Raw genomic sequence first — 24,978 nt, 5'->3', positions numbered from 1 at the left:
CCCAGATGGAGCAATTCTTCTCACCCCAAAGGGCAGGTCTGAAACCACAGAGATTTAAAATCTGATGGCAATCGTATTCTTTGAGCCTGTGGGCAGTGCCCAGGGCCCTGGTAACACAACAATTGTTCCTTCATTTGCCGCTATTTAGTAGATACTCAGACAGCAGTTGCAGTTGGGCTTATCAATTACAAGCCAACAGACAAAGGGAATAAATGAGACAAAATTAAAGACATTACTCCTACATCCATAAATTATCTCTGTAGTCTATTTTAACAGCGTGAATTTACCAGTGTCTGTTAAAACAGTATGAAAAGTAAACCCACCTAGCACACTAACTAGGCATTAATGAAAAAGCAAAATATTGTTTTGTGTTCTCCAAAACACAGAAAGCAAAATATTCCCACCAGATCTCATAATGCCTTTCCAGGGGAGAAAGAATCATAATCTTTTATATTGAAAAAGAGACTGAGCTCTTGGAGTCGGAAAGAAAATGAATTAATAAACCTAATTACACACTCCGCGCATGGAGGAATCGAAGGCGTTAAGCCAGCCCAGGAGAACGGGGCGCTTTGATTGTGCTCACTTAACAACTTCCCTGTCACCGTGCGCGGCCCCAGGGAGGCCGCTCCTGGCGCTGCCCCCGGGGCAGCTCCGCGCCTCTGCGCGGGCACCGCGGCGCTCGCACGGCCGCGCACCGCGGCTCCGCTTCGCCTCTCGGCGCCGTCCCGGGCAAACTCCGGCTGCGGAGCCTCCCCCCGCACACACCGGCGGGCTGGGCTGCTGTGGCACCGCTCCCTTAAAGGCGCCGCGCCCGGGCGAGTTGGGGCTGAGCGCGCTGCACGCCCGCTGCCCGCGCAGAGCTGCGCAGCGGCGGCGCCGGCAGCCCGCGCCCAACCTCCGCCTGCCACCAGCCTCGGCGGGGAGCAGAGCGCTTGGCATGTAGGAGCGGAGAGAGGGAAAAGGTGCGGGGCGGAGGGAGGTGAGGGGGAGGAAGCCGGGAGGGTGGGGGGGGTGGGGTGGGAAGGAAGGGAAAAAAAAAAAAAAAAAGAAAAGAAAAAAAAAAAAGAGCTGCCTCTTTAAATGCTGGGGGCTGAGCGCTTGCCGGGGCGTCCGTGGCGGATCCAGCCTCCCTCCCTCCCCTCGGCCGTGCCTCTCCCGGCGCTCATGCCCAGCCGCGGAGCCGGCGGCGCGGCGCTCGGGCGCTGCCGCTGCGCGGGGAGCAGCAGCCGCGCCGGGTCGGGGCCATGATCCGGGCGCGCCGCCGCCCCGCCGCCCGCTCGCCCTGAGCCGCTCCCGGCGCCGCCGCCGGCCCCGCGGGGTAAGTTCGCGGCCGCCCGGTGCCGGGGGAGGGCGGGGAAGGCGCACCTGGCCGGCGGCCCGGCGCGGCTCACCTGGGCGGCGGGGGGGTGCGCTCTCTGCCGTCCCCAGCTCGGAGCTCTCCACCTCCCCAGGCGCTCGCAGCCCCTCTCTAACAGGTGGCTCGGTGCCTGCCCCGCTCCCCGGCGGCTCCTGCGCCTCTTTCCTTCTCCTCGCCGCCGCCTAACAGGTGGTGGTGCCGCCGCGCCTTCCTCCATACAGGTAGGGAAGTCTCGTGTCCCCCTTCCCCCCGTCCCCGACGGGCTCCCGCAGCCCCGGGGCGCTGCTGGAGCCTGCGCTGAGCGGGGAGAGCCGGGACGCCTGCGGAGGGGGGAGCCGCGCTTGTGCCCGCGCTGCTTCTCCGGGAGCCGCTCACCCCTCATTCATGGCCCCGCCGTGTGTCTGTCGTTGCAGCGGGCATGGGGAACCAGGTGGAGAAGCTGACCCATCTCAACTACAAGGAAGTTCCCACGGCCGACCCGACAGGTATGGACAGAGATGAAGGGCCAAGAATCGGGGTCTCCTACATCTTTTCGAATGATGATGATGAGCTGGAGCAGCAGCAGGATTCGGTGCATGACCTGGGCGGTGAGAACCCTGCCCTGCAGCCCTACGATCCCCAGCTGCACGAGGTGGAGTGCTCAGTCTATTACCGGGATGAGTGTATTTACCAGAAGAGCTTTTCAGAGGAGGACACGCAGCTAGAGGGTGATGGAGGAGGTGGGGGGCATCTGAGCACCTACACCCCCGAGAACTTGCTGAATAGGTGTAAGCCAGGTGACCTGGTGGAGTTTGTGTGCCAAGCCCAGTATCCGCACTGGGTGGTCTATGTGGGGGATTTTCAAGTCGTGCACCTCCATCGCCTGGAGGTGGTTAACAGCTTCCTCACCGACGCCAGCCAGGGCAGACGCGGCCGCATTGCCAACCAGCTGTACCGCTACAAACCCCTCAGCCCGGCCGCGGTGGTGCGCAATGCCCTGGAGCAGGTGGGTTGCAAGGATCGGGACTTGAGCTGGAGAAACTCGGAGTGTTTTGCTGCCTGGTGCCGATACGGCAAGCGAGAGTTTAAAATCGGCGGGGAGCTGCGCATAGGCAAGCAGCCCTACCGATTGCAGATCCGGCTGGGGGACAAGCGCAGCCACACGCTGGAGTTTCAGAGCCTGGAGGATCTGATCATGGAGAAGAGGAGAAATGACCAGATTGGTAGAGCTGCTGTGATCCAGGAGCTCTCCAGCCACCTGCAGGCTGCAGAGGAGGAGGAAGAGGAGGATGAAGTCCATCATCATCCAGGTGCTCAGACTGCTGTGGAGTAGCAGCCTCAGCACCACTCATTCTGCTTAGCCTGGGTGATGGGGATTAAAACTGAAGGCTGCGAAATTGAGCTGTTATAAGCCCTTTGGGCTGCTTCGGTGCAGCTTCATTCCAATCACATGTGAAAGGAAGGGGGAAAGCTGCTTAAGTGTCTGTGCTTTAGTGCTTAACTCCTTCAGTGCTTGATGATAAAACCCCTGACTTATTTGTAGAGGATAAAACTCAGGGCAATTCTACCCCTCTCCTCTCTCTTTCCCTTCCTCTCTGCCATATTCGCACATAGCCTTTTCCTCAACCATCTGCCAGTAGGCCTGACCCTACAACATGCTAAATGCCTTGGACATCTACTTATCAGCAGAAGTTAATAGTATTTAATGCCATTAAGAAGTAGCCAACAAGTTCCAGGACATGGCCGTGTAGCTCTGAACATGAGGATTTTGTTTTCCCTTCTCTGCTACTGTTTATCTTCTGCTGCGGCTTCTGTTGGTATCGCAAGGAGCGGCTCCTGCGTGGTTCAAGGCTTTGTGGGTTTGGTAACCAGTTCCCTAGAAAGTGTAAGGCAGAAATCTCCACTGATTTTGATGAAATGGGTTTGATGTGCCTGGTGCCTTCTTAATTGATAGGAGGTTGCAGGTGGGCTGGGGGACCTTCTCCTTTGCCATCAGCATGTGGCTTTGGGGACAGAAGATGAATTTGTTGCCAGCAGGCCCCAGGGAAGGAAGTTTGCCACCCCAGTTGTACTCTGGTGTGTGTTGGGACTCCTACAGGCAGATGCTGTGTCAGGGCTCATTACAGGCTGCCTTGACTTCTCCTAAAGCAAGTAGCAGAGCTCCTGATCATGTCTGTAATACACACATGAGGCAGTAGAGGCAGGTTGCTTATGTGTAAGAGTATGTCTTGAGTAAGCTGTCCCTCAAGCACCCACCCTCTTGGCTGGGTGCTTCTGGCTGTGAGCATGCCAGAGATTCTGCACCACAGTGAACACAGCTGTGATGGAAGGGAGCACAGGCTGGAAGACGTTACAGGGCTTGAGTGTTCCAAAGCAGTTTCCTCTTCATTAGGGATTTCGTGTTTCTTTTTTTTTTTTGCTAGTTTCTATGGTATGCAGCTGAGCTATAGCATTAGAGGAGAGGACATGCCTCCAAAGTTGTGCAGGTCCCTCAGGAAGGGGGTGTGCAGTGCTGCCTGCCCTGAATATTCCCTGAACTTTTATTCAGCTGTTGAACTGATCTCCCGCACAGGCAGCACTGTCAGATCTTTGTCCTGGGATCTGGGGTGTGTGATCAAGCACTGATTTGGAGGCAGTTTCTAATTCAAAATTCCTTCCCCTTAAAACCCAGTATGATGATGTGAACTTGAAGATAAGCTTGAGTTCAAGTAATGGAAACTAACAGTGTGATGTAAACTTGAAGCATAATTAATATGGTCTTCCCCGAAGCTGTTTACAGTTATACCACAAATAGCAAAGTACTCCATGTCCTTTCCACCTCTGTGACAGGAGCAAAGTTTGTTGTTTAAGAATAGGTAGACACAAGCTTTTGATTAGTTAAGACTGTATGAAGCAACCTTGCCAATTTGAGCCAAGTTGATTGTGGTCTCATGTTTTCTGCCTAAAATATACAAGCTAGGATTTGGCCTGTGAAACACAAATCCAGGGGAGAGTTTAATACCACGCTCCCTTAGAATGCTATAGCTCAGGTGCCTACACTAAGTGTGTGTTTTTTCACCAATATGCAATTGAGTTATTCTCAGGTTACTGTGGTTGTCAAGCAGATGTCTAACCTTGTTTGAAAGCATATCTACCCATATCTGGCCTTGTTTGAAAGCATATCTACCCATATCTGATTGGGATAGGGTTAATATGTGGATGCCTGCACACAGGTTTTATACAACTACTAGTAACTACTGAAAGCTGAAGTGATCACTGAGACAGTCTGAAAAAGAGTGAAGGAGAGTCTCTCTGTTGTACTTCTGACTGATATGAGACAACAGATTATCTAGACCATGAGCAAATGTCTAGCTGTGGTTTCTTTCCTACTGAAACCTTGTACATAACAGAGTTTATTTCACTGTGTAATATAGCTATGTAAAATAATATTTTCCTAGAGATATTTTTGGAAGTTTAAAAAAAACCCTTCATAACCTTGCATTTGAAAGTAAATTGTTATGCACGTTATTTTCCAGTTCTCTGAATGGGTTTATTTTTCATTCATGATCTAAAGAATATTCTAGGTCATAAAATATTGAAACTGCTATAAATGTCAAATATTATGTATCTACAGGGTACTAAACAGTAAACTAGTTGTGAAAATATTTTTCCTTTGTGTCTGAAACATCAGAACTATGACACTTAGCCATTTCTCTCCTTCTGAGATATCCTGAACAGTTTGCCTTTGTTTTCTGTTCTTTTTTTTCTCACTTTTTTCTTTTTTTGTTTTGTTTTTTGGGTGGTTTTCTTTTCTTTGTTTTAATTAAAAAAGGACCAAATCTGCTTGGGAATGGAGAGCAAAGCTTCTTTGACCAACTGAAATCTTGTCTTGTGCTGGTCTTGGTGCTTCTCTGTACCAGTCATGCCTTTTGGGATAAATTCCCCTACAGGCACCAGGCCTTAGCAAAGAATTCCAGAGCTTGCAGTGCTTTGATAGGATAGAGAGCGAAGGAGGAGCTTGCTTCACAGCAGAGTTTGGCATGCATTCTGCTGTGTTACAAAACCTCTGTGCTCCTCTGGCATACAGGTGTTTGATATTTGGAATCATAAAGTTTCCCTGCAAGCTATGCTTGGGAATTTATTGTCCCCTGACATTCCATTATGTGTAAAAGTAAAAGAGGGTGGAAAGCTTGGCATTTTTTTAAATTTTGTCTGAAAGAGGGCTACCTCCATACAGGGATTTCTTATTCCAGCAGATAAAGATGCAACTGTTGAATCTTTAACAGGCAGGTCCTTTTCCCCTACTTGTTGATTAGGCAGTGTTATTTAATAGGTGCTACTAAACACCACTGCACACATTTCTAAGCAGTCTGGTTTTAAAGCCATGGAACTGTAATGACCTGGATGTGAGAACAGAAATTGCTGTAGGAGCACATCTCAACTGCTTGGTTTCTTGTCTTTGCTGTTCTTTGCTCAGTTACTGTCTGCAGAGTAAGCTGGGATTTCTGGAGCTTGATTTAAAAAAAAAAAAGATCTCCCAGGAAAACTGACTCTTTTGTGTCTACTTCAGGACTTTCACATGGATCACAAAAGAGAGGGGAAGGGAATAGATAAAGTGCTCTTCTCTGCATCTGCTTTAACATCGAGAAATGCAGGTGTGCTCCTTCTGCAGAGCTTATGCTTCCGCACAGGTCTTAAGTCTAGATTAAGTTTAAAGTTTTGAGTAGACCGTACCTACTTGAGGCCCCTTGAGAATCAGTAAGCCTATTCTTGTGCTTGAAATTAAGTGTATATTTACATTTCTTTATGAATGAGGGTCTGGAATTTCAATATGATGTCTCCGGTGGGGGCGTGGAGCTTCTGAGGTTGCATAATCAACAGGGGAGAATAAGTAGGTCACTGAAAGCTGTTTCTCAAAGGGCCTCTTGTCCAAACAGAGCTTGTGGAACTCAGCCCAAACCTGGGCCTCAGTTTCCCTCTGGAAATGCAGGAGCTGCATTGATTTGGTGAGTGGTGTGTTACCCAGCAGTTGTAAGCTAAGCTGGTGAACTGCTGCAGATTCCTCCGGTATCTTTGTCTCGTCATGCTTGAGTTTTCCCTTGCATTTTAACATTTAAAGTTAATATAATTTGTTTTAAAAGCCCTTTGATTGGGCAAACATTAATCTATATGAATTGACTCATTTGGGCATCTCTACTCCTGTGAATATCAATATGCACATGTGAAGGCTGGCAAGGCTGAGCCCCAGATGTGTAAATGCAGCTCCAGCTAGGAAATGTAGATGAGCAGTCTTATTTCCCTGGAGTATTGGTGTGTTTGATGCAAATAATGCCTTGGAAAAGGCGTTGTAGTAAAACCTACAATTATCCGTTGATTGAGTAATTTTAAAAACACAATTTAGACATTCACCTTCCGTGGCAGTGAACAAAGACATAAATTGAAGACTATTTTGTTATCCCTGATTCTCTGTGAATGCAAGGTATTGATTACAGCAACTCTAGAACTCCTCTGGCCAATGTGGTAGGCAGTTGCCAAGTAGGCGGGGAAAATTCCCAAAAGCTACTTCAAAATCTGTATTTTCTTACTTGGAAAAATACATTCTTCAGACTGAAGGATTCTAGACTATGGAAGTAAACTTTAAATCGTTTTGTATAAATGAAACCATAGGCAAACTCCTTTTGTTCATTTGATTTCACTATTCCACTCAGTACTATAATAGGTGATATTGTGTGATTAATCTGTTTCAGATTTTGAATGTAATGGTGGTTTTCTTTTTCTCTTTTCCTTTGGTTAAGTTTTGCCAAAGGTCTGTCCTTGGGTATGTGAAGTGTGTTGTCGAGTGGTTTCCCACTTGTGCTTTTCTGACAATTAACAGCAGCCAACCATAAAGCTAACAGCCATGTAGGAACAAGTATTTTTTGAAAGCAAAATTTTAGTTTTGTATAAGAGATCAGAGACTAGTAAGTAAGTAGAGGTAGGAAATACGTTGTTTCCAACCACAGTTTCTATTTGTAAAATCTACAATTAATTGAGTATGCTTAACTACTCTTAAAAATCAGTGTGCAGTGATAAGGCAAGGAGTATTATATCATGGGCTTAGACTTTCAGATTAGGCTTTTTCTTTAACTGTGAATAGGAAGAAATCAGGGTGATTTTGAACACCAGTGGTTTAGATGGTTTAAATTCCTTTGCATTAATACTGGATTAGAAGCTTTCTTTAAATGCACACTTGAAATTCCTAACATTGTAACACTTCATGAAATCATCCACAATAAGAAGTATAATCACAAATATGATTTTTTTTCCACCATGACCATTTTCTGTAAGCTGTCTTTTGTCAGTAAATGTTGAATTGTTAGTGCAAATATCTTCTTTTCCTGAGAAAGAAGTACACATCATTGATTGTACCATTTCCTTCAAAATGAAGGGCATTTCATAGTAACTCAAAAGAAATAAAAGATTTATAGTGTCTTTTACAACTTTTCTTTCTTTTGTTTTTTTGAATAGCGTGTGTTTCTCCAGCTTTTGGAAAAAAGTTATAATTTCTCATGATGGACACATCAGACACAAAACAATATTTTCACTGCCTTCACTCATCAGATCAAAATCTAACTCTTTGGTTGTGTTCTAAAGAGGAAGAATAACCTGGATGAAAGGCCAGACCATCAGATGCCTAATAGGTGATAGCTGTATTAAATCCAATGAGGATCTGGCCCATAATTTAATTTTTAAGTGGAAAATTAATTCAGCAGCAGATCATATAGTATTAGCTGGCAGCAGGGCTTGTCTTTTCTGCCAGCAACTGCTAAAGGAACAGATGTAGTGTCTGCTAGAGGGAGAAACGAGAGAACAGAACTCACAGGGAGTTTTTGGGGGAAATCTGTACAACTGTTCAGTTTGTGTGTTTTGTCTCATGGCAGATCCATGGCTGGTGTGAGATCATTGTTCTATCCACACCAGCCTTAGGGACATTGCTTAATCAAGGTGACAAGGGCTGTGTGTTGTGGGGAAATATTACACCCATGGGATAACCATTCTTAATCCATTAAAGCCTTCTGCTGGATGCATATTCACAATGGCAAAACAGTGACACAGCCAACAAGCTGTACTTGTCCTCAAGGTCCTGACCACAAGGAGCTATTTGAGTCTCACACAAAAGGACTGAGTCAGCTCTGGCAAGGATTCTTTGAGTGAAACTATCCTGAGGAAATCTAGCTGTAACAAGATGAGACTTCTGCTGAAAGTATCAGTGGAGATTTAGCTCTTCTATGGGTGGGAGCTGTCCGTGACAGCTGTCTTACAGGTGTGAGAAAGTGAGACAAATTTTTATATCAGACGCAGCAGCTTTCAAGGCTCAAGGCTGCAGGTGTGAATCTACTATAACATCAAATTTGTAGCTCTGGTATGGACTTAGGTGACTTTGAACAGGATGTATGAGGCACCCAGCTGTGCTCTATGTGACTGCAAGAGTGCCTGAATTTTCAGGTGTCTGATACTAGATTTGAAAACATGAAGAACCAAAAATGTGATTGGGTGCCTGGATCAATATGTGAAAATCCCTGCTCAGTTATCACTTAGCACTGGAGGCCACTGAATTCTGAAGCTTCATAGTTTGACCTGTTCTTTGTGCACGTGTGTTTATTTAGTCACCATAGTGTTTTCTTGAGGCTCTGGGCCTTTTTTTTTTTTCCCTGAAGTTTCTCCAGGCACATAAAGCAAAGCAGTCCATGTATTCTCTCACAGCCTGTGCCCATAGAGAGGAAGATCTTGCTTTCTGGATCTCCCTCCCAGTGGCTGCTTCCAGAATGTCTGTGACATCAGATACCAAAAAGAAGCATCTTGAAGAGGATATTTGCATTGCCCTTTTATGTCAGAATGCACCTGAGCTAGAAATAGGGTAATTTAAAATGCAAGTATTGGGACATGGATTATGTCAAGGTCTCTGCACTCCTGGCTGGTTTCTCTGAGCACTGGACTTCTACAGAGAGTTTTTCTCTTCAGTTCCTTCTTCAGTGAAATTCTGCTCAGGTCTCTGTAGGATAAAATCCTACTGCCCACCACTAACGTTGCCATTGTCATTGTAAAGGAAGATGCCCGAATTTCAATTTGAGAGTGGTTGCCTTATGCTTTTTTCCAAAGAGCTCTGCACTGTGGCAGGAGGCAGTGCCTGTGGCCAAAGGCAAGGTGCACAAGGGCTAGAGGGGAAAGGAAGGGAAGAGGGAACAGCAGACTTGCATAGTCATGGTAAATCCATAGTGGTGGAAGGGACCTCTGGAGATCCTGTAATCTACCTGTTTGCTCAAAACACATGCAACTACTCAGGGCTGAATCCAGTTCTATTTTTCATAACTCTAATTATGGAGACTGAGGATTTCTTAATGCAGCACTTCATCACTTATGTGATGAAGGTTTTTCGTATTTGAGTTTTGCCAAGGACCCCTTGATCATCCATGACACCTCTGCTTGGCTTCTTGCACACAGGAATGGACCATTCTCTGCTTTCCAATCCCATAAGCAGAGACTGTCTGTCTCTCCTTCAGCTGGAGGGTCAGGCTCCCCTGTATCCAGGAGAACATCCAGTCAGCCTCCTTTCCATCATTTGTGTAGCTCCAAAGCATGCTGACCTCCTGCTGCAGCTCCTTCCCTTGGTCACAGAGGTGCTTTCATCAGCACAGACCTGCAGAAAAGAAGCCCCAGGAGCACCCTGCAGCCTGAGATTGCACAGCTGGGTGCTCCCTGTGGCAAGGGCCCCAACCCTCCAGATGCTCTCTCACTCTTACTGAGTAAGAGAAGAAGATGGAAAAACTCATGGGTCGAGATTAGGGCAGGGAGATCAGTGACCCATGACTGTCACAGGCAAACCAGACACATAATGGAGAAAATTACATGTCAATTAAAATAGGTTTGAATGGTGAGAAAGAAAGAAAGAAATTAAAACAAACCTTTCTTCTTTTTTCCCTATGACACCAAGGGGTGTAGGGGTGGAGATGGGCTGTGGGGAATCTCTCCCAGCCCGTCCTGGCTGCTCCCCCTTCCTTCCCCTTCACCCAGTCCTGGCACAGGGTGTTCCCTGGGCTACAGGAGTGTCTGTGCTCCAGCTGAGGTGCTGCCTGAGGAGGATCTCTGCTCTTGGCCTGCAGCCCCTCCTGCCCTCCTTCTTCTCCAGACCTCCTCTTTGGGAGCCCCTCTGCAGCTGCTCCCTCCTTGGATGCCAGTGGCACATCACCACCATTGCTGACCATCTCTGTTGCTCTCAATGGAGTTCCTGGCCCCTTCTGGACAAGTGAAAGCCCCTGTCAGCCACAACAAACTTCTGCCTGTGTGCCGGGACCAGCCACCACATAGGTCTCTTCCAAACACTGGATCCAAAGTCCAGTGGAAATGAAGAACTCGAAGCAGCCCTTGGTCAGGAAGATCTGCCAGAGCTTGTTGAAAGGGTCTGGAGCTTGCCAGAAACCTAAATGCTCAGTGAGGCTTATTTGTCACCCCAGGTCACTGAGAATTGTGGTCAGCCCCCATGTTGAAACCAGAATTTGTTGCTTGCATTTAGTCAGTCAGCAGAAATTAACTGGGACTATTAAGAATTGAGCACCATATAAAAGTCTGTGCTCTCTAATTTTTCCTTTCTCCTGAGCTGCTTCTGTCCTGTCCTATTCAGAAGAATCATTTTGAGACAAGCCCTGTTCTTTGTACAGTAGTTAGTGTGACGAGGTCTCCAGGTGTTTACAAAGTATTCATTAACTCAATAACCAGAGGGCAGAGGAAATGAAATGAGCATGTTCTGGACCATGAAATAGATGACTCACATCCATGGAAAAGGTTCAATTGAGCAAAACAGGTACACAAGTGTACCTGGCTCACCACAGAAATTGTACAGAGGAAGATGAGCCTTGAGAGAGAGAAGGATTGAGGCACCCTGACAGCACACAGAGAAATGTGTGCAGAGCTTATGTAAATCCTGTTTGTGGAAAACAGGTCTCTGCACTCAACTCATCCAGCTCCCAGAGAAGGCAGCTGGCAGCACTCTCCTTTACAAAGCTCTCATTAGAGCTGTTGCTCATGTCCAGTGGGGAAAAGGTGCTCTGCTGGGAAGCTCAGCACGCAGTGAGGAACACATCCCTGATGCCCAAAGGTGTTACTCCTTTCATGTTGTTGTTTTGTCTTTGTGTTTTCTATGCTTTTGTACCTCAGCTTCTCAAGAAAGCAGTGCACCCTTAAAAGGGATGTGCAGAAGAGGGAAATATTCAGCACTGGGGCAGACTGGTGTGCACACTTAGCCATGTGTTCTCTGCTACAACCTGTCCCCTGGAGCTGGGCTCCACAGCTCTCACTGCAAACTGAAGAAATGAGATACCCACGTCGTGCTTACAGGTAAATGGGCAGCTCACTCAGACATGTTTTCCTGGAAGTGATTTCAAATCTCTGCTGTGTCTAATCCAGAGCATGGTCTTGGACATTAAACTTGAGCAAATGCTCTAACCAGTGCTTAGGGCCAGACCCATTTGCATTCTCTGAGTCATATCAAAGCAGAATAGCACTACCAGCAGGAAACAAGAAACCTCATGGAAGTCTTGCAGTTACAGAGAAGTAACTCTGGAGAAGTGGGATCCCAAGGCTTCAGTTGTTTCAGCAGTTCAGGATGGCAGTGACAAGTCTCATCTCTTCCATGTGATAAACACAGCAGCACAGCACTAAGCAAGCAAAAGAGATAAAATCCTATGGTGGACTGTTCAGTGTCAGGCTCAAAGGGTCTCTGTAGTATCTGCTTGCAGTATGTTTTCAGGAGGCAGAAGAGCACACAGCTCATGGGCATGCACACCAGCATGCAAGTTGTTTGGAGGTGTTGGGCCAGATTTTCTCAGCCAAGGAAGTCAAGGATTCCACCTTAAATGTCAGTGGACAAAAAATTGTTGGTTTTACTACTATTATAGCAAACTACAGATATTATTGAAAGACACATCCAGCTATCAAAAGTAGTTTCTGATTACACCCAAGGATAAAATAATTTATTTTTTCTGCACACAGCTCTAATTTGCCCTCCTTAAATAGGCCCTAACACAGGTTTTAGGGCTGTTTACAACCCTTGCATGTCCAGATGCATCTCAGATCCCCAAGTCTGATGAGTTTCCGTCACATGGATTAATTATACAACAAAGCACAGGAAAGAAAGCTGTTAAATCTTAAATTAAGTTATTAAAATATTACTTCAGAAATTCACTAGCAGCTTGTAGCCTGTGGGAAGTGAGTCTTCAGGGAAAAACACCATTTGCAGGTGAGGTGGCACTTGGAGCACCTTATCATATTCATGGGGAGGAGGTGCTGACCCCTGCAGAGAAGCTGCAATTATAATGAGTCTTTTATCCAGTTATCCCAATATATTTGTGATGGAAGCTGAGGTACTAAATAAGATGCTAGCAGGATATAAATAATGAGGTGGTACATGGCTGTGTGTTGGAACTGAGCCACTAAAGCAAGATAATGGCAAAGGCACAAGCTTAACTCACACTGTGTTATTCCTGTGGGAAAGGGGGTGGGAGGATAAAGCCACATGGAAAGCTGATTCCTCAACTTGTAGTGAGTAACATAACTCCACAGCCCTGCTTGTCTTTGTTCAGAGCTGGAACAAGCAGAGCTGCATTATTGCAGAGGTCTAGCCCTAGGTGTGAGGCAGGATTCCAGCTGAATGTGCTCTCAAAGTCTAAACATACAAAGGCCATTTCTGGCTTCACATAACTAAACTCATGCTGAGAAAGGGAAGAAGCTGCTGAATGCCTGGGCCTAGATTCATCAAAGAATGAATTAATCAATGTCCTACTGAAAAGGATTTGAACTTATGCATGACTGCTGTGATAGTCTGAGACTATCAGAGTATAAATTATTTTATGGTGGTTTCTTGTTACTATGCAAGGCATAACTCATATTTCTAATTAAACATTTTAATGTAACACAGCTTGTATGTGTCACATGGTACAGGCTAGTAAAGACACAAGTTGGGGTTTTAGAAAAAGAGCAGTGATTTTTAAAACCACCAGCACCAATGCTTTTCAACATGATGGTGCTCTGCCCTTACCCTCTGCTGCAAAACCTGTGGCAAGAATTCCTAACAGGAACATCAGTCAGTTGTACAGCAGTGTGTGTTGTGATGGGTTTGCTCAAATATCTTTCACTGAGATAAAAGAGTTTCAAAGAAAAATGACACTATTGTGAATTTTCCCTATTTTGTAACTCTTTACAGCCAGATTTACAGGTTGTTGAAATTCTTTACTGCTTTGATTAAAGGACGAAGAATTAAGTAAACTTCTCTGCCGATTTTAATGGAGAAAAATAGTTCCTAGTAATCACATTCCTTTTTAAAGTACATTACACTGTTAACTGGCGTGGCTTCCCACAAGCTAAACATAAAGCCCAGCAAAATGAAAAAGAAGTCTTTCCATTGAGACATGATCAAGGATGTATTGTGGATAACTGATCACTGGTGAACTGCAGCAGAGAAAGGAGTGATTTTTTTTTTTTTTTTTTTGTAAATGGGATGGCAGCTAATGCCTTATAACTACTCTGGGCAATATTGCATGGCATTCCCCTTGAGAAAATTGAGTACATGAGAGCACTGAGCTCCATGCTAACTGAAAGGCTGAGGTTTTTTGAAGTCTCTGTTGAGCCTATCAGCTCCTCCCTGACCGTGGTAAAAAGGGGACATCCTTTCACAGCTTGTGTTAGAAACCAGATACTCCATGCAGTCACATTTACAGAGCATAGCTGTGACTGGCATAATGACTGCACCATACTTACTGTTCCAATTGTCCCATTATGTGCCATAATGAAGAGTGAAGAGCTGGAGCTGGGAGGCAGCCCTGGTCACCTCTTTTTAGGGATCTGCTTAGAAAGAGAAAGTATGCTTTTAGTTTCCATCCAAAGTGTTCCCAGATACCAAACTAAAATAAATCCTCTGTTCTTTGTTCAGTTATGGCTTTTCCTAGATTCATAGCTAATTGTTCTGACCAGCAGTTTTCCTCAGGAAATTGTTATTAGGTCTCCTTTACCCTGTTTTTTCAGCTATTAGGTCTCCTTTACCCTGTTTTTTCAGTCACTTCCTCTCCTCTAAGTTGATGGTTTCTCCAGCTTGAAAAGGTCTATCCACCCTCTTTGCTTTAGCTCAGCAGCTTCCACTTCTCTCAGAGCAGCAGCAGGGTTAACTCACCACTCAGTAGCTCTGACAGAGCTATTGGAACAGAAGCATTGTTGTGGGAATAAAGGCATTATAAAAAGAATCATTCTTCAAATAATACAGAGATTATCAGAATGTCTCACTCTATACGCCTTTAACAATTTCTACATGTAGACTGAGAACATTTTCTTGCTCTTCTCTCCCGTTTTTTTCACCCCAAAGAGTCTTGAATATGTAGCACACAGTCCCTCTTCTGAGTCAAACTGGTCTTGCTATAAAGTTTCTACTCCTCTCCCTTTCTACTCTCCTCTCTTGTGTTCTTGAACCACATCAAAATAGGATATTTCCTCTGTGACTGAAGTTTTTGAGGTATAGGAGACTGCAATTCCTTTAGGGAATGTACTTCCTTGCCTGACCCATTTAACTGGGTCAGAACTGATAGCAGAACCTGTAGGAGATATATAAATTCATAACACTGATGAACAACCTGTCAATGCTGAGGATGCCCACAGCATCTGTCCCTTCATCATCTGATAGACCTTAAATAATAAATGACATTGCAGCTGCTAGAGGTGGTCCCATGATGAATTTTTTTCGCCTGATTTCTTAGAGCTGTGTGTTCTCCCTGGGATACCAGCTCTCCTTTGGGAGAGGGATAGGTGAGGAATCTCCACCCAGCACAGGCACCAACACTGCTCACTGCTCAACTGAGCAGTCTCATCCTCACAGTCTGGCAGGTTCCTCTGCACAGACACCATTCCTTGGGCCTGGGGATCTGTGCCAGCATCCCACCTCTGCGCTCCTCCTGTGTGAAATAACCAATGCTCTTTAGCTGCTGCTTTATTCCTGGAATAGACTGTAGCTAAGGTGACAATAAAAACACCTTAAGAGTTCTTTCTTCTTTTCTTAGAAGAAATTGTCACTGAGATTACAAACACCTTTTGAAGATACTTGCCTAAATACGCCACAGAGAAACAACAGACGATAACATTGCAAAGCAGATGTGTAGTCTGCATCAAGATCTTCAAAGCACAAGATGCTCTTTCTTGGACTTTTGGACTGCTTTGCTCCAAAGACTGTAAAGTGTTGGAAGAAGTTCTGTGAAAGATTTTGATGTCCTGATAAATAACCATTTATTGTCTACTAGTAGCTGAGGTGTATCAATGTATTAAGCTTATGAATCCTTTTTGCCTGCTAGAATGTAACTTTACATTGCACTAAGATTTCTCTAATACAAATCAAGAAACTCACTGAATTTGGTCATTTGTGTTTCAGGAGAGCATTTTGTGAGCCTGATGTCAGGCAGGCAAATGATGCATCTGGTCTGACAGGGTTCCCTGTCTGTGATAAAAGACAGACTACTCTTAGAGTTAATCCCATCACCCAACTGAGAAACCTTTAAAGGCAGCCTGTCTTTATAGGCTTCAACAAGAAACAACACCTAATTTACTGAACCTCACCTTCCCACTCAAATAAAACCTTTCATTCACGTGTGGTGATTCCTTCCTCAGAAGAATTTTTACATGATTCTAATAGGGTGTTATTTAATTAAATAAAATCTACTTAGAAGATAATAAGCAAACTGCAAAAAGCAAAGTCAAGAGTAAGGGAAATTACAAGGTTCATAAATAAAGTTTACCAGGGCTGTATCTTTCTCTCTCTGCCATGTAATGAGATCAGAGACCTCCATATTCTCTTCTGAATCAGAGGTTTATGTGTACAAATGGCCTATGTGTCTTCTAGGTGATTTCTGTTCTCTATAACCACCATGCTTTCCCAAAACCAAAATGGAACAGTTCTAGCTTGTCTGCTAATTAAGTGTAAAGTTGTCCTAATTTCTTTATTATACAAATTTTAATGTATTCATTGAATGGAATATATTTTCCTTCCCCTTGCTTCTGAGCTTACCAGATTTTGCTATATTTGTACTGTAATCTTTTCCACTCCTCTACAGATGAGAAGGAGAGGCCCAGACTATTGTTTATAAAGAACATCAGTTTGTCAAGCATTTTGTGCATCCTCTGGGATTAGAAGAGCTATGAAATTGTATCATTATCATTGCCTACTGCATTACTGAACCACCAAGCAGGGCCTGAGAGAATATGCATGCATGTTTGTGCAATGACATTTTTAAACCACCCTTTGCCTTTTCATTTCTTTACTTCCTGCATACTAATCCAGCCCTAAAGTATTCCAGGCTACTGCCCAGAACCAGAATTTCCTTCTCTGTTTTAAATACAGATTTTTTCAGGTATTTGAGCTATTTCACCCAAGCCCATTATTTACAGATGGGAGAATTGTTGCTTTTTGCTTAAGACACATTTACAGCTTCTGAAGAGAGGCAGACTTGCAGACTGCTGTGAAGTGATTTGGGTTTCAACCTTTGTCTCCACAGCATGCCTTTGAAAAACAGGGCGCTTGTAGACATAGAATTCATGTCTGCAAGCACTGAAACATGCACATAAAGATAAATTGCAACAGCAGAGCCATAACAGAATAGAAACCTTACTTAAAAATGTGGGTAGGCCTGGAAGCACTTCATTTTTGACAAATTCAGGTTTTCCACTTTGTTACAGCAAAACATGTTTTAGAGCTAAGTAAGCCCCGAGCTGATGGGAAATGTGTAAGCCTGTTAGGGAGGGAAGTGCACTTGAAAGAACACTCTGACACTCAGCGGAAGTTCCTGCTTCTTTGTAAGCCTACACCCAAAAAGTGCTTCTGAATCAAGAGTCTGAAAATGAATGATTAAGTGTTAAAGCCTTGTCTCAATGTTTGCTGTTGCTTCAGCTCTGCCTCACCAGGGGATTCTCTCCCTGCTGGTCCCTGGGGACTGCACAGAGAGCTGGCACCCAAGGAAAGCTGCAGCTCCTGATAGGGTGTGACTGTGCTTTTGGACACAGCCCTAAATAAATAGTGTTGTCAAACTTTTCAGTGCTGCAAGGGAAGTCACCATGACGCAGCTTGTCATGCTAGGCTGGGCTAGGCAGGATTAACTCTTCCCAAGGCCAGGCATTTTCCTCTTCCTTGTCATCCAAATCTGAGCAGAGAGCTCATTCACCCACTTCTCATTCCACCTTTCCTCTTCCATTAGCTTGGTAACCAGAGAGGCAAAGACTTCTGTGGATTGGCAATATGTGGTTGTGGAGGGTGTGAGAGGTTTCAAATCCCTCGTGCACTTGTGCAAAAGTACAAAGGTTAAAGCAATGTGAGCACTGCAAACTGAGCAAACTGAGGAAACGTGGTCCCAACAGGCTGCCAGCTCTGCTGATGTCCTATATATTTCCTGCAGGCTAATGTTGTGCCAGGTTGGAATGTTGTTTTGAAAGATGAAAATAGGGTGATTGCTTACATTGTGTCATGAAATGTAATTCTAGAGGGAATTTCAATATTTTGTAAAAAACTTTTGGTTTATATTTTTAAACTATAATTTTATATGTAGCTTCTGAAAAACAAGATGTGTAATGCAAATAAGGGGTGTGTAATGTTAGAGTGGGTAATAGAGACCTTAAATCGAAAAAAAGGAGTTTGGGTATTTTCACACAAACATGAATTTGTGGATGGGTTTGCCTGTTTTTTCAAGAAGGGAAATTACAATAATTTCCTGCCAATTTACTGCCACACTTAAGACCATTATTATAGGATACTGCAGTTAGTGTTTTGTGACTTAATAAAGAAGCCCACCTATAAATAGGGCAAAATATATATTGTAGATTTTAAAGTGTTATGTTAGCAATAATGTTTTGCAAATTTGAGGAAAGGCAGAGAAACTGAATTTCAAGAATTTAATTTGCCATTCATTGGTCTTTATTCTCTTTTTGGCTGCAAATGAGACATCCTACTGTGGTGCATGAAAAGAAACAGAGACAGAGAATATGAATCATTATTCCTGGTATATAAAACCAAAATGAATGAAGTTTATGATCTGGACTTTGATCTCAAGCAGCCATTTTTGCTTTAGATAAGTTTTCAAAAGTCTGCTATCATTTTAGGCTAGTGATAACTAGTACAAACTGTTTACTTAGCAAACAGAGTCTGTTTCAAGCAATGCTGAGAGCAATTTCTGTTCAGGCACAAACGTACACTTCAAAATCTCTGGTGGAGAAACAAAAATACAGCATAGCCAAAGAGAGAGGTATGTTCTAATACAGGCCAAATGGAAGATACTTCTACAAGAAAAGGGCATGTGGAAGCTATGATTATTTATTGATAGCAGTGCCCAGTATTTCATCTCTCTGAGTCAAAGATCCTATATTGATGTGAACTAAATCCAGTGCAATCTTGAAATTAAGGTTTTCTTCTTTCAAGTTTCTTGCAGAAGGATCATCTGCAAACTGGAAAGTGGAATGGGGAGCAAATAAGATGCAGATCTGTACACAGAACTAAAATTTTGGCTCGAGGAAGGGTCAGTCTTGTCCAGTGGCTGCATGGAAGTGTGACCATGGATAATGTGAGCAGCATTGTGCCATTCATACAGAAAGTTGATATGAGATCAAGGAGCTCTTCCAACACTCACATTTGGAAGAAACTGGACTTTTCCAGTTAAATATTAACAATTATACAATTCAACACAATTTCCCTGGCTAAAACTCCACAAAACTGAAACACTCATCAATAGGTATTCTCACCAACACACCAGGTTCTGAATAACAAGCTGAGTGCTATGAATAAGGAACAAGAGAGTTAAATTCTTTCCTCGGCCTCTTGCACTGCCTTCCTGTGACTGATTCTGCCCTGAAACTAGGAAAGGGGGCAACTAAGCACCTTTGTTTTCATGTGTCAAATAGTCACTAAATGCACTTATGTTTCTCCTGTTCTTTTGAGATGTACTACTACAACAGTTTTATCAACAGGTAGATACTGCCATTGATTTAAACAATGTTTTATCAAAACAAATTTTCTGTACTAAATAACAACAGCCTTTGGCAGAACTGGGCAAATGTTCCTCATTCTTGAAGAAGCAGTCATCTCAGGCGATGGCTTTAAATTAAGAGGTTAAAATGTCAACAATCTTCTACAAAAGTAGAAGATTGAGAAGGTGCCCTGTTGTGTACTCAGTGTCACTGTGCCTATTGTGGAAAGACAAACCATCTTCTGCATTTGGGGCTTGCAAAGTATGCAAAAACGAGTCTGGACTGGCTGGAGTTGAAAGGAGATTTGGGTGGTGTGAATTCCCTTGTTTGGCTCAGCCTTGCAGCACTGAGAACCATTTTTATGTAGAAATAATGAAGTGTTCTGCATGGACCTCAGACTAGCAGATTCCCCGGACTAAGACCAGAAATAAGTTAAACAATAAGTTTTAAAGGCAGAATTGAACTTGAATAGTTTGAAATGTAAGCCACAGAGATAGTATAAAATATATTGTTTTTCAAAGCAGACAAGGTTCCCTGAATTTTTATTTATTCAGTTCTTTCTGCTAACAAAAAGAGTTTTGAATTCAGGAGAAATGTCTGTATTCTTGCACAGAAGCTCTGTGTACATGTCTGAGAATGCAAAAGTGGAAGTGATTGGGCACTGATTGGTAATAAAGGTGAAAGTCCACAGTTCGTTTTCCCTGCCTACAGTGGAAGAAAGAACAAAGCAAACAATCAGAATTAAAAGCCAAGTTAATTAAATCCCAAACACCTTTCAGTGTAGTAAATTACCTCAGAATTAGTAGCAGAAGCTAGGAAATGTATTACTAAAAATAGCCTTTTTTCAGCCTCCCTAGATTTTCTCAGTACTTAGCAAAGAGAGGCAAACACATCCAGAGGGCATTTTGGATCTTAGGAAAGCTGAATTATTTGCTCATATGTACTCAATCTCTTACCTTTTCTCTCTATAGATATGTATGTGTACACAGACACACAGTCACACACACAAGGAAAGATTTATATGTGTGCATACACATCTGTGTGAGTCTATGTGTTCCACACACATTTTTGTGTGCATGTGCTGACAGTCCCCTGCAAGCTGCACTCTGAATCCAAGACTGTCACCCACACTTACACTGGATAAATCCAATCATGGAAGTTTGACAGAGCAAATTATGATTCTGCTCTCTCACTGTTTTTATGACTATACTGCGTAGAGGAGTTTCATCTGACTTACTCTGATTTACTTCATATTAGTAAAAGGCTTTGAAAATAAACCATATCAGATAATAGCACAGAATCATGGAATCACAGAATATTCTGATTTGCAAGGGACACAAAAGGATCACATAATAATATTTATACAGTTTTGAATAGAAGCTGGTAGTTAAGTAGTTAACACATGGTTCAGCAAACTAAATATCATACCTGAGAGATATGTCAGGTCACAGTCACATCTTAAGCTCATGGAAATGAGCCAAAGACCCTAGCCTTCCACACACCAGTTGAGGGACTGGTCAGAGCCTCCCTTGATCTGCATTTGGGTTTCCCTACATGTCCCTGAAGGATCATTTTGCCTCACGTTTACTTCTGCAATGCCCTTAGAGCAGGCAGATCCCTTCCTTCCAGCCTGGGCTGTGCCCTTGGATCTCTCTGACCCAGAGGTGCCATTTCAGCTCTGTTTTGAGCATGGTGGAGAAACAAAATCCTGCTGATACGAATGTAAAATGCATGAGCATTACTGAGCTGCACACTCCCTGCACAGTGCTCAGGGAAGAAGGCTTAACCTCCCACATGCAGGAGAACAGAATTTTGACTCTTGTTTGCAGGTCACTACAGAGCTTACAACAGAAAGTAAATATATATCCTACTCCGGTCACAGACAAGCTTGGGCTGGAGCTGTTCCATCTCAATCAGATAAACACAAAACATTTTACCTTTTAGTTACAATATGGATGCATAGTGTGACTGTTATCATTGAGTTTCACCATCTTTTAAGATTACTAAATATAACCAGAGATAAACAGGTAAACTCTGTATCTGCAGTCTTTGCCTGCATAAGAAATACCATGAACATCAGGAGTGCCAGGCTTATCTTACTGCAAATAGTTGTCCAGTTACCTAATGCAGCACAAAGGATTTAAGGCAATTCCTGAAATTGGATAGCTGAGAGTTTTGAGTAAACAGCTCTGTAGCTGCACATGTTATCCCTATACAAGTGCTTAATATTACATTAGAGTGATTCCTGTCTTCTCTCACCTTCTAGCTAAAAATTCAAAGCAGGTTGGCTAAAGGAGAGCCCTAGATTTCAGGTGGCACACACACCCCTGGAATGTCAGCTCCACATCCTGATCACAGTCCCTAGTTCTCATGTGGCAGCCAGTGATTTTTAAGCAGCACTGGCCAAAATCAATTCCCTCATGTCTCATGCAAAGGAGACTGCTGGGCCTCAGAGATTACGTCCAACCCTGCGTTCACCCAAAGAACAAGGAGTAAATATCAGAATGTGGGTAGACTCTATTTCCACTAATGGTAGTTACAGTTCTCCTCATTCTTTTGATATACTCAAACAGAAAGAGATCCTCTAGGTTAGTAATTATTTGCTTTGTTTTACTGCAGGGTAAGACTGTATCTGCTGTGGAAATCTATAGAGACCACATTTTCACCCTGGTGTGTTTAACTTAGATTTACACTCTAGTAGCTATGGTTAAATGTTAGAAGAGCCATCACTACTATTACCACTGAGTGGAGCCGGTTACTTCCAGTGTCCACAAACAAAATGGGATTCTAGTCATGGGAAAACAATAGATACAACTTATTTTTCCTGCTTGAATGATGCCTATTATATGAATATGAACTCATATGAGTTCATATCAATATGAACTTTCAACTCAGGTTATCTTATCATGCCAAAATTTTGATGCCTGAGGGAAAAAAGAGCATTTAGCTTGATAAGGATTCTGTTCAAGCATAGAGGTGACCTCTAGCTACAATATAAACAGCCAGGTCACAGACTGGAGTAGATTCTTCTCTGTAACTCCTCAGAAAGCAGCAGGTGCTGAAAAAACAGCCAAAACAAACTGCATAGGTTGTAAAGCTCTATGAAGATAAAGGTTTACTGAGCATATCTAAGCTGAGATGGCTTGATGAATACACCATGAGCTGATAGCCTAGTGGCTTATCTCTGTGCCACTAGTGAGTTACTTCTCTGTTAACTCCCTTACTCCATAAAGACGGTTTCATGTGTCTGTCTTTATTAATGTTTCAAACTGATTGCTGGAGTATTTCAGTATTTCCAACCTTAGCCACTTTCACTCTATTGATATTAATTTAGTATTGTAGCCAGTTCCTTGCAGTGTTGGTGAACATTTTTCTTCCCCCCTTGTGGGTGAATCAGTTTCTAGGAAGCATGGAGATATTTAGTCTAGCACATAAACAGGATCTGGCATGCATTGGTGCTCAGTGGCTTTAGTACATCAAATCTAGTAGTGGACATGGTGAACTGGACATCTGTTTTGAGATGTCCTAGCAATGCAGCAAAGAGGGGAGGTCATAACAAGCCAAAAAAACACCCTCCCCAAAAAAGTGAGCACTCACCAATCATTCTGAGGTGGCCTTTCTCGTGCTCCTTCATCCTCCTTTCCTAGCTGCTCATAACCTGCTGTATCACTTATCACCCCTCTCAAAACTTGTCTTTCCTCTTGATTTAGACTTCAGTTCTTGATTCTTCCACCCACGTCTGTGTTAATTTGCCTCCCTCATGTTGAGCAGAGAGCAGATCAAGGGCTGTCATTCTGCTCAGCTTAATCTCCAAGCAGAAAATGTACAAAAACAACCATTTCAGAAACTCACTGATTAGTCAGCGGAACCACTGCCTTGGCAACGGCCAGGGAGAGCACACCTCTGTCACTGTCCCCACACGTGACAATGACAGTGACCTCAAACAGACCCTGGAAGCCAAGAGACTTCTCAGCCCCCAAGGTAAAGTTTGGGTTCTGGCAGCCTCAAAATGGCTGTGCAGTTTTCTCAGCAGCATGTCAAACAGCACCACATGAAAGAGGGCTGCTAAGCCAGAGCTGCACCTGCAGCAGGCTGTGCTGAATGTGCTGTGCTGGGCATCCTTAAGCTTGGTGCCCCAGTGTCACCTCCTCCAGCTCCATTCTCCACCATGAATATCCTGGCATATAGCAAATGCTGAAGAATCCTGATAGACCAAGTCCCTGTTTGCTTAGTGTGGATGATTAGCAGTACTACAGTACACTTTGTCATGTATTCTTTGTTGTAACTTATACCCCCCAGCAGATTTGGGCAATGGAGTACTTGGCAGAGCTGCCAAGGGTTTCAGGAAAGAAGCTGAAGAGCCCATTGTATTCAACATGAAAAGCCTTGCAAAACTCCTGGCAAGGTAAGGAATTAAATCGAATCAGGTGTCTTGCCACAGATGTTTTTGAGGCACTGAATGACTGCTCAGTGCACATTCTCTGCTGGCATGGAAAAGTGCACAGCTTTATAGTACAATCAAGCATCAGCCTCTCTCTTTAAAGAACACATTCGGGTTGAATCCTCATGAGGGATTTATGTGCCTTTCTCTTAAATAATGCACAACTTTGTAGCTTGTGCAGTCTCTAGGAAACACTGGCAACCTGCAGTCAGGAGAGAAGAGGGATTCTTTGGAGACAGCTGTTTTCACACATTTTCTGCTCCTGTTCATGTTCCCAGTTCAGCTGTAAGGGAAGCAGATACTGTAATTGATATTATATATACATTGCATAGCACACATGTATGCACATGCATATTCTCACTCTAAATACACATTTGTGTGCATGCACACATAATGTAATATATTCACACATTTCTTGTCAGGATTAAACTTCTGGAGCAGAGTCTTTGCTGAATTTGTTTCTCTCTGCTGTCAATTGTAAAATAAAAGTGCAGTTCCATGAAATCATCTGGACACTTGTACCTCATCTATCAGCTTTCCTTTCCAAGTGTCAGGAACTTGACAATTCAATGAACATACCTTCTATAGTTCTTTTATGTATAAATGTATGTCTGCATATAAAGTGACAGATCTCCAGTTGATATATTGATTAATAAACCAATACTGCTCCTCAGATGCCACTGAATCCCTCTTGATTTACATCTGTAGAGCATCTGGTCTGTGATATACTATGATGTACACAAGCCACAATATTATGGTGCAGCATTACTTAACCTTTTAGGTATAACTTATTAAACAGACAGAGTGGCAAAACAGAATAAAAAATGCTGGACACTAAAAAAAGATTAGCCTAAGTCTAATAGCCTACTATAAATTCTGTATATGTGCAGCAATGCTTTTTCTCTTCAATTTTTTTTTCATTTTACTAGTATTTCTGTCATTCAATCTAAAGAAGATTTACTTATCCTGATCCAAAGCAGAAGTTCAGAGTGAAAAGAATATAACAGATATTTCACATTCCTCAAACTGGGTCCATTGTTTAAAAGAAATCCTCATGTTGTACATCCAGCACTCACTGTGACCAGTGATAGATGAATACTCTGTTTGTTACTCATACAGGCAGAGATTAAATATTATCTGTTTTGAATTCAGTCACAGTAGTTTGAGGAATGAAATTCTGTTTGAGAACAGAAGATAACACTTCATG

At 43.4% G+C, this 24,978-nt stretch overlaps 1 protein-coding gene and 1 long non-coding RNA gene across 3 annotated transcripts; one reads left to right on the top strand and one right to left on the bottom strand.

Annotated features, from left to right (window-relative positions):
- The first annotated feature begins 731 nt into the window (after positions 1 to 731).
- On the top strand, positions 732 to 15,731 carry LRATD2 (LRAT domain containing 2). 2 transcript variants are annotated; one of them, XM_036405421.2, is made up of 3 exons: positions 732 to 962; positions 1,771 to 2,646; positions 15,391 to 15,731. In XM_036405421.2, exons 2-3 carry the CDS (start codon positions 1,776 to 1,778, stop codon positions 15,423 to 15,425), a joined length of 906 nt encoding a protein of 301 aa, XP_036261314.2. In that variant the 5' UTR covers positions 732 to 962; positions 1,771 to 1,775; the 3' UTR covers positions 15,426 to 15,731. The 2 variants fall into 2 exon arrangements, with proteins under 2 accessions (XP_036261314.2, XP_036261323.2); XM_036405430.2 differs by lacking the exon at positions 732 to 962 and adding an exon at positions 1,223 to 1,318.
- LOC118700866 (uncharacterized) lies at positions 7,668 to 23,082 on the bottom strand. Its single transcript, XR_004982355.2, has 3 exons — positions 22,928 to 23,082; positions 14,105 to 14,188; positions 7,668 to 9,992 (listed from the first exon to the last, which is right to left on the bottom strand). It is a non-coding gene; the product is annotated as an uncharacterized LOC118700866 (long non-coding RNA).
- Positions 23,083 to 24,978: the final 1,896 nt, after the last annotated feature.

The sequence above is a fragment of the Molothrus ater genome, chromosome 1, assembly GCF_012460135.2.
Source record: "Molothrus ater isolate BHLD 08-10-18 breed brown headed cowbird chromosome 1, BPBGC_Mater_1.1, whole genome shotgun sequence".
Classification (NCBI taxonomy): domain Eukaryota; kingdom Metazoa; phylum Chordata; class Aves; order Passeriformes; family Icteridae; genus Molothrus; species Molothrus ater.
This window is presented reverse-complemented; position numbering and strand designations above follow the sequence as displayed.

Bases quoted from the DNA above. Each gene is read 5' to 3' on its own strand.
- LRATD2 (XM_036405421.2), top strand. From the start codon at position 1,776: ATGGGGAACCAGGTGGAGAAGCTGACCCATCTCAACTACAAGGAAGTT. The intron at 2,647-15,390 runs GTGCTCAGACTG...TTCTTTTCTTAG, and splicing joins TGAAGTCCATCATCATCCAG to AAGAAATTGTCACTGAGATT.